The sequence below is a fragment of the Salmo salar genome, unplaced genomic scaffold (assembly GCF_905237065.1).
Source record: "Salmo salar unplaced genomic scaffold, Ssal_v3.1, whole genome shotgun sequence".
Taxonomy (NCBI): domain Eukaryota; kingdom Metazoa; phylum Chordata; class Actinopteri; order Salmoniformes; family Salmonidae; genus Salmo; species Salmo salar.
Window position 1 is genome coordinate 55,001 of NW_025548513.1, and position 10,000 is coordinate 65,000.

General features: G+C 43.7%; 2 protein-coding genes across 2 annotated transcripts in view; one reads left to right on the forward strand and one right to left on the reverse strand.

Annotated features, from left to right (window-relative positions):
- LOC123733114 (tripartite motif-containing protein 16-like) overlaps positions 1–3,702 on the reverse strand; it is a 9,627-nt gene extending 5,925 nt beyond the window's left edge. The window contains exons 1-2 of the mRNA XM_045712472.1: positions 3,106–3,702; positions 2,578–2,673 (exon numbers count right to left, since the gene is read on the reverse strand). Coding sequence (XP_045568428.1) covers positions 2,578–2,673; positions 3,106–3,702 — 693 coding nt within the window. The remainder of the gene's footprint in view (positions 1–2,577; positions 2,674–3,105) is intronic.
- Positions 3,703–6,570: 2,868 nt separating this feature from the next.
- The window catches only part of LOC106574347 (tripartite motif-containing protein 16), a 10,774-nt gene continuing 7,344 nt past the window's right edge, over positions 6,571–10,000 (forward strand). Inside the window, 3 exon segments of the mRNA XM_045712470.1 lie at positions 6,571–6,769; positions 6,772–7,166; positions 7,599–7,694. Of these exon segments, the coding sequence (XP_045568426.1) occupies positions 6,571–6,769; positions 6,772–7,166; positions 7,599–7,694 (690 nt within the window).

The window sequence follows — 10,000 nt, forward strand, 5'->3', positions numbered from 1 at the left end:
TTATATATAAAAAATATAGATATACAGTTAACCATGACCAGAACATGTTTAACGTTTGAAGGCTTTGCGCCAACCATCCCTGTAGGTCACTATAACCAGGTGAACAGTGAGCTTCCTCACCAAGTAGCTGTAACCTAGTTAATATTAAGTTACCTGAGGTAAACCTACAAGGTTAGTTAATAATAAGTTACCTGAGGTAAACCTACAAGGATAGTTAATAATAAGTTACCTGAGGTAAACCTACAAGGATAGTTAATAATAAGTTACCTGAGGTAAACCTACAAGGAGAGTTAATAATAAGTTACCTGAGGTAAACCTACAAGGTTAGTTAATAAGTTACCTGAGGTAAACCTACAAGGAGAGTTAATAGTAAGTTACCTGAGGTAAACCTACAAGGATAGTTAATAATAAGTTACCTGAGGTAAACCTACAAGGTTAGTTAATAATAAGCTACCTGAGGTAAACCTACAAGGATAGTTAATAATCAGTTACCTGAGGTAAACCTACAAGGTTAACGCGGGCTGGAAGAGAATTACTTCAAAACCACAGCAAACAGCTGGGACATATAGTAATATTATATATATATAATATTATATCACTGGGCTCCTCTGTGCTAACAAACCCTGTGTACCACCCCTCCCCTGTTTAACCTTGAATTTCGTTCAGAAAAACACTTCCACATTTAGCAAAACGAACCAACTCTTTACGGATCTGTTCAGTGGTAATAAACGGAGGCAGATTAGACACCACTACTCTTGTCGAAATCAGCACCAACACAACCCCTCACATAAATCATACTGGTAACTAGCCGGGCAACAAGACTCACCTTTTACATTACCACAACCACCGCCTTGTTCATTCTGGATACAGAGTGTATATGTTCCTCTCCCACCTGTTCACCGACCAGGATCAATAATTCCTCCACACCATTCTCCAAAGGCATCTCACCTGCCTCAACTGGACTATAATCTAAATCCATTATATTTTGTGATACAAAATGGGAAAAGGGGAAATTATGATAATACTAAAAAACACCCTTCTAACTAACTAACCCTACACTCATTAAAACCCACTACCCCATTCCACTACTTTGAACCTATCTGCTCCTGCACCAGGCCAACTAACCCTACACTCATTAAAACCCACTACCCCATTCCACTACTTTGACCCTATCTGCTCCTGCACCAGGCCAACTAACCCTACACTCATTAAAACCCACTACCCCATTCCACTACTTTGACCCTATCTGCTCCTGCACCAGGCCAACTAACCCTACACTCATTAAAACCCACTACCCCCATTCCACTACTTTGACCCTATCTGCTCCTGCACCAGGCCAACTAACCCTACACTCATTAAAACCCACTACCCCCATTCCACTACTTTGACCCTATCTGCTCCTGCACCAGGCCAACTAACCCTACACTCATTAAAACCCACTACCCCATTCCACTACTTTGACCCTATCTGCTCCTGCACCAGGCCAACTAACCCTACACTCATTAAAACCCACTACCCCATTCCACTACTTTGACCCTATCTGCTCCTGCACCAGGCCAACTAACCCTACACTAATTAAAACCCAATACCCCATTCCACTACTTTGACCCTATCTGCTCCTGCACCAGGCCAACTAACCCTACACTCATTAAAACCCACTACCCCATTCCACTACTTTGACCCTATCTGCTCCTGCACCAGGCCAACTAACCCTACACTCATTAAAACCCACTACCCCATTCCACTACTTTGACCCTATCTGCTCCTGCACCAGGCCAACTAACCCTACACTCATTAAAACCCACTACCCCCAATCCACTACTTTGACCCTATCTGCTCCTGCACCAGGCCAACTAACCCTACACTCATTAAAACCCACTACCCCATTCCACTACTTTGACCCTATCTGCTCCTGCACCAGGCCAACTAACCCTACACACATTAAAACCCACTACCCCATTCCACTACTTTGACCCTATCTGCTCCTGCACCAGGCCAACTAACCCTACACTCATTAAAACCCACTACCCCATTCCACTACTTTGACCCTATCTGCTCCTGCACCAGGCCAACTAACCCTACACTCATTAAAACCCACTACCCCATTCCACTACTTTGACCCTATCTGCTCCTGCACCAGGCCAACGACCTGGGAGGACGGGACACCACCACTCAACACACCCTGGAACTCTTCTGAAGTCAAATCTAGTATGACCAAATACTTCTCTGCAGCTGCCACCAAAACATATTTTTTTCCTGTGATTTACATTCCATTTCTGCGGTACAGTTGATAACCATTTGCTATGAACACTAAGAAGCCAACCTTACTGAAGCATATATCACTGGTTGGCCCATCCCTCTGTGCTGTCACTGATCTACTACTCACAGGGATCCTCTCAGGATCCTTCAGCCTTGACCCATCCTCCTCTACTTTCTTCACTACCTCAGCAGTGACAACCTGTTCCCAACAGTGGGGTCAGTGGGATTGGATAGGGGCCCCTCTACCTCTCTCTCTCTCTCTCTCTGACTGGAGGAGACAGGTGAAATGGTGTGTCTCCTCTGGTCAACAATACTCACCTTGAAAGACTCCACAGCCTGTTGGAGCTCCTTCAGCTCCTTCTCTCTCTCCTGGAATCTCTGCTGGACCTTCTGCTGACTCATCCCCAGCTGCCTCTGTGGAGAATCACTCTTCAATGAGCTATCAAGCTTTATTAGTCCAGTAGATCAATAGTATAGTAATGTGACATAGGGCCCATAGAGAGGAAGGTCTAAAAAATGGATGGTCCATTTACTAAATGATATTTATTTGTTGCTATGTGAATGATTATAGTTTTTATGGTAGGACTACATGTATCAACAGGTTGAGACTGAACTTTGGACTCATAAAAGGGCATTCAGAATGATAATAGTGTTTGACATTATAAAATGGTGATACATCTGGAGAATCTGGGTTGACATATCTATATACTCAAGGTTTGTGTTCATATTTGTTCTGCTGAGGATCCATTTCATTTCAATGATCTCATATTCAAACAGCCTTAGTTCCTACTGTATCTTGAATTCTTTGTTTATCAGACAGTCACCAACAAGTTGTTCTGGTCTTACCTGTTTCTCAGTCCTCTCTGCTGCAGCTGACACTGTATCATGGCCTTTATGTTCATCCATCACACACTGATAACAGATACACTGCTGATCGGTACGACAGTAAACCTCCAGCAGTTTGTCATGATGAGAGCAGATCTTCTCCTGTAGTTGTGTGGTGGCTTTGACCATCTTGTGCCTCTTCAAAGCAGGAGATTCGTAGTGAGATTGGAGGTGAGTCTCACAGTAAGAGGCCAGACACACCAGACAGGACATGAGGGCTTTCTGCTTTCTGGTCCCAGTGCAGAAATCACACGCCACATCTCTAGGTCCAGCATAGCACAGAGCAGGAGGGGGAGCAGCCTGGAGTCCTGTCTTCTTCAGTTTCTCCACCACCTCAGCCAACATGTTATTTTTCCTCAGATTAGGCCTTGGAGTGAAGGTCTCTCTGCACTGAGGACAGCTATAGACCCCTTTCAGAACATCCTGATCCCAGCAGCCCTCAATACAGCTCCTACAGTAACTGTGTCCACAGGGGATGGCGACTGGTTCCTTCAGTAGATCCAGACAGACAGAACAACATAACTGGTCCTGGTCCAGCAGAACTCCCTGTTGAGCCATTGGGACGGTTGTTCACTCTCACACAGACTGACGAGACAGAGACTCAGATCAGTTTCGTTTCCTCAGAAGAGAGTTTGTGAAGGGGGGAGGGATTTCCTGGTTCTGCCAGAGGGGTGGGGTTAGAGGGAGGGAGGGAGGGGTTAGAGGAATGCAGGAAGAGAGAGAGGAACTGCAAGCAACATCAAGAGGGGAGACAAATAGTTTTGTTCCAATGTTAGAGCCTTTAACATGGAACACATGACATAATGAATCTTAAAATGTGAGTTGTTAGAATATATGAAGGGTAACAGTTTTCTATGAAGTACGTATGTATCATTATTTTAATCACCTTTATAATGCCTTATAAATCAATAAGTCCTGAGGAGGTGTGATATATGGTTATTATACAGTACCGCGGCTAAGGGCTGTTCTTAGACAAGACACAACACGGATTGAGAATTATCTAACACTTTCAACAATACAATCACATTTTATTTTATTGGTTTCATACACATATTTATCAGATGTTATTGTGGGTGAAGTGAAATGCTTGTGTTCCTGGTTCCAACAGTGCAGTAATATCTAACAATGATTGTGTTCCTGGCTCCAACAGTGCAGTAATATCTAACAATGCTTGTGTTCCCAGCTCACAGAGGGCAAATCTAAAAAAGTCAATGTAAATATTAGGACAAGCAATGATATATATATATATATATATATATATATATATATATATATATATATATATATATATATACACTGTGTACTGTGATGTGATGCATAGACAATTTGGAGTACATCTGTAGTATATCTGAAGAATAGTAGATGTACAGCAGTAGTTATATAGGATGAACCATGACTAGAATACAGTATATACATATGAGTGGACAGCAGTAGTTATATAGGATGAACCAGGACTAGAATACAGTATATACATATGAAGTGGACAGCAGTAGTTATATAGGATGAACCATGACTAGAATACAGTATATACATATGAAGTGGACAGCAGTAGTTATATAGGATGAACCATGACTAGAATACAGTATATACATATGAAGTGGACAGCAGTAGTTATATAGGATGAACCAGGACTAGAATACAGTATATACATATGAGTGGACAGCAGTAGTTATATAGGATGAACCAGGACTAGAATACAGTATATACATATGAAGTAGACAGCAGTAGTTATATAGGATGAACCAGGACTGGAATACAGTATATACATATGCATATGCTGTCCACTTCATATGTATATACTGTATTCTAGTCCTGGTTCATCCTATATAACTACTGCTGTCCACTTCATATGTATATACTGTATTCTAGTCATGGTTCATCCTATATAACTACTGCTGTCTACTTCATATGTATATACTGTATTCTAGTCCTGGTTCATCCTATATAACTACTGCTGTCCACTTCATATGTATATACTGTATTCTAGTCATGGTTCATCCAATATAACTACTGCTGTCCACTTCATATGTATATACTGTATTCTAGTCATGGTTCATCCTATATAACTACTGCTGTCCACTTCATATGTATATACTGTATTCTAGTCCTGGTTCATCCTATATAACTACTGCTGTCCACTTCATATGTATATACTGTATTCTAGTCCTGGTTCATCCTATATAACTACTGCTGTCCACTTCATATGTATATACTGTATTCTAGTCATGGTTCATCCTATATAACTACTACTGTACATCTACTATTCTTCAGATATACTACAGATGTACTCCAAATTGTCTATGCATCACATCACAGTACACAGTGTATATATATATATATATCATTGCTTGTCCTAATATTTTCATTGACTTTTTAGATTTGCCCTCTGTGAGCTGGGAACACAAGCATTGTTAGATATTACTGCACTGTTGGAGCTGGGAACACAAGCATTGTTAGATATTACTGCACTGTTGGAGCTGGGAACACAAGCATTGTTAGATATTACTGCACTGTTGGAGCCAGGAACACAAGCATTGTTAGATACTACTGCACTGTTGGAGCCAGGAACACAAGCATTGTTAGATATTACTGCACTGTTGGAGCCAGGAACACAAGCATTGTTAGATATTACTGCACTGTTGGAGCTGGGAACACAAGCATTGTTAGATATTACTGCACTGTTGGAGCCGGGAACACAAGCATTGTTAGATATTACTGCACTGTTGGAGCTGGGAACACAAGCATTGTTAGATATTACTGTTGGAGCTGGGAACACAAGCATTGTTAGATATTACTGCACTGTTGGAGCTGGGAACACAAGCATTGTTAGATATTACTGCACTGTTGGAGCCAGGAACACAAGCATTGTTAGATACTACTGCACTGTTGGAACCAGGAACACAAGCATTTCACTTCACCCACAATAACATCTGATAAATATGTGTATGAAACCAATAAAATAAAATGTGATTGTATTGTTGAAAGTGTTAGATAATTCTCAATCCGTGTTGTGTCTTGTCTAAGAACAGCCCTTAGCCGCGGTACTGTATAATAACCATATATCACACCTCCTCAGGACTTATTGATTTATAAGGCATTATAAAGGTGATTAAAATAATGATACATACGTACTTCATAGAAAACTGTTACCCTTCATATATTCTAACAACTCACATTTTAAGATTCATTATGTCATTTGTTCCATGTTAAGGGCTCTAACATTGGAACAAGACTATTTGTCTCCCTCTTGATGTTGCTTGCAGTTCCTCTCTCTCTTCCTGCATTCCTCTAACCCCACCCTCCCTCTAACCCCACCCCTCTGGCAGAACCAGGAAATCCATCCCCTTCACAAACTCTCTTCTGAGGAAACGAAACTGATCTGAGTCTCTGTGTCGTCTGTCTGTGTGAGAGTGAACAACCGTCCAAATGGCTCAACAGGGAGTTCTGCTGGACCAGGACCAGTTCTGTTGTTCTGTCTGTCTGGATCTACTGAAGGAACCAGTCGCCATCCCCTGTGGACACAGTTACTGTAGGAGCTGTATTGAGGGCTGCTGGGATCAGGATGTTCTGAAAGGGGTCTATAGCTGTCCTCAGTGCAGAGAGACCTTCACTCCAAGGCCTAATCTGAGGAAAATAACATGTTGGCTGAGGTGGTGGAGAAACTGAAGAAGACAGGACTCCAGGCTGCTCCCCCTCCGTCTCTGTGCTATGCTGGACCTAGAGATGTGGCGTGTGATGTCTGCACTGGGACCAGAAAGCAGAAAGCCCTCATGTCCTGTCTGGCGTGTCTGGCCTCTTACTGTGAGACTCACCTCCAATCTCACTACGAATCTCCTGCTTTGAAGAAGCACAAGCTGGTCAAAGCCACCGCACAACTACAGGAGAAGATCTGCTCTCATCATGACAAACTGCTGGAGGTTTACTGTCGTACCGATCAGCAGTGTATCTGTCTGATGTGTACAATGGATGAACATAAAGGCCATGATACAGTGTCAGCTGCAGCAGAGAGGACTGAGAAACAGGTAAGACCAGAACAACTTGTTGGTGACTGTCTGATAAACAAAGAATTAAAGATACAGTAGGAACTAAGGCTGTTTGAATATGAGATCATTGAAATGAAATGGATCCTCAGCAGAACAAATATGAACACAAACCTTGAATATATTGATATGTCAACCCAGATTCTCCAGATGTATCACCATTTTATAATGTCAAACACTATTATCATTCTGAATGGCCTTTTATGAGTCCAAAGTTCAGTCTCAACCTGTTGATACATGTAGTCCTACCATAAAAACTATAATCATTCACATAGCAACAAATACATATCATTTAGTAAATGGACCATCCATTTTTTAGACCTTCCTCTCTATGGGCCCTATGTCACATTACTATACTATTGATCTACTGGACTAATAAAGCTTGATAGCTCATTGAAGAGTGATTCTCCACAGAGGCAGCTGGGGATGAGTCAGCAGAAGGTCCAGCAGAGATTCCAGGAGAGAGAGAAGGAGCTGAAGGAGCTCCAACAGGCTGTGGAGTCTCTCAAGGTGAGTATTGTTGACCAGAGGAGACACACCATTTCACCTGTCTCCTCCAGTCAGAGAGAGAGAGAGAGAGAGAGGTAGAGGGGCCCCTATCCAATCCCACTGACCCCACTGTTGGGAACAGGTTGTCACTGCTGAGGCAGTGAAGAAAGTAGAGGAGGATGGGTCAAGGCTGAGGGATCCTGAGAGGATCCCTGTGAGTAGTAGATCTGTGACAGCACAGAGGGATGGGCCAACCAGTGATATATGCTTCAGTAAGGTTGGCTTCTTAGTGTTCATAGGAAATGGTTATCAACTGTACCGCAGAAATGGAATGTAAATCACAGAAAAAAATATGTTTTGGTGGCAGCTGCAGAGAAGTATTTGGTCATACTAGATTTGACTTCAGAAGAGTTCCAGGGTGTGTTGAGTGGTGGTGTCCCGTCCTCCCAGGCCGTTGGCCTGGTGCAGGAGCAGATAGGGTCAAAGTAGTGGAATGGGGTAGTGGGTTTTAATGAGTGTAGGGTTAGTTGGCCTGGTGCAGGAGCAGATAGGGTCAAAGTAGTGGGATGGGGGTAGTGGGTTTTAATGAGTGTAGGGTTAGTTGGCCTGGTGCAGGAGCAGATAGGGTCAAAGTAGTGGAATGGGGGTAGTGGGTTTTAATGAGTGTAGGGTTAGTTGGCCTGGTGCAGGAGCAGATAGGGTCAAAGTAGTGGAATGGGGGTAGTGGGTTTTAATGAGTGTAGGGTTAGTTGGCCTGGTGCAGGAGCAGATAGGGTCAAAGCAGTGGAATGGGGTAGTGGGTTTTAATGAGTGTAGGGTTAGTTGGCCTGGTGCAGGAGCAGATAGGGTCAAAGTAGTGGAATGGGGGTAGTGGGTTTTAATGAGTGTAGGGTTAGTTGGCCTGGTGCAGGAGCAGATAGGGTCAAAGTAGTGGAATGGGGTAGTGGGTTTTTAATGAGTGTAGGGTTAGTTGGCCTGGTGCAGGAGCAGATAGGGTCAAAGTAGTGGAATGGGGGTAGTGGGTTTTTAATGAGTGTAGGGTTAGTTGGCCTGGTGCAGGAGCAGATAGGGTCAAAGTAGTGGAATGGGGTAGTGGGTTTTAATGAGTGTAGGGTTAGTTGGCCTGGTGCAGGAGCAGATAGGGTCAAAGTAGTGGAATGGGGGTAGTGGGTTTTAATGAGTGTAGGGTTAGTTGGCCTGGTGCAGGAGCAGATAGGGTCAAAGTAGTGGAATGGGGTAGTGGGTTTTAATGAGTGTAGGGTTAGTTGGCCTGGTGCAGGAGCAGATGGGGTCAAAGTAGTGGAATGGGGGTAGTGGGTTTTAATGAGTGTAGGGTTAGTTGGCCTGGTGCAGGAGCAGATAGGGTCAAAGTAGTGGAATGGGGTAGTGGGTTTTAATGAGTGTAGGGTTAGTTGGCCTGGTGCAGGAGCAGATAGGGTCAAAGTAGTGGAATGGGGGTAGTGGGTTTTAATGAGTGTAGGGTTAGTTGGCCTGGTGCAGGAGCAGATAGGGTCAAAGTAGTGGAATGGGGTAGTGGGTTTTAATGAGTGTAGGGTTAGTTGGCCTGGTGCAGGAGCAGATAGGGTCAAAGTAGTGGAATGGGGGTAGTGGGTTTTAATGAGTGTAGGGTTAGTTGGCCTGGTGCAGGAGCAGATAGGGTCAAAGTAGTGGAATGGGGTAATGGGTTTTAATGAGTGTAGGGTTAGTTGGCCTGGTGCAGGAGCAGATAGGGTCAAAGTAGTGGAATGGGGGTAGTGGGTTTTAATGAGTGTAGGGTTAGTTGGCCTGGTGCAGGAGCAGATAGGGTCAAAGTAGTGGAATGGGGGTAGTGGGTTTTAATGAGTGTAGGGTTAGTTGGCCTGGTGCAGGAGCAGATAGGGTCAAAGTAGTGGAATGGGGTAGTGTGTTTTAATGAGTGTAGGGTTAGTTGGCCTGGTGCAGGAGCAGATAGGGTCAAAGTAGTGGAATGGGGGTAGTGGGTTTTAATGAGTGTAGGGTTAGTTGGCCTGGTGCAGGAGCAGATAGGGTCAAAGTAGTGGAATGGGGTAGTGTGTTTTAATGAGTGTAGGGTTAGTTGGCCTGGTGCAGGAGCAGATAGGGTCAAAGTAGTGGAATGGGGGTAGTGGGTTTTAATGAGTGTAGGGTTAGTTGGCCTGGTGCAGGAGCAGATAGGGTCAAAGTAGTGGAATGGGGGTAGTGGGTTTTAATGAGTGTAGGGTTAGTTGGCCTGGTGCAGGAGCAGATAGGGTTAAAGTAGTGGAATGGGGGTAGTGGGTTTTAATGAGTGTAGGGTTAGTTGGCCTGGTGCAGGAGCAGATAGGGTCAAA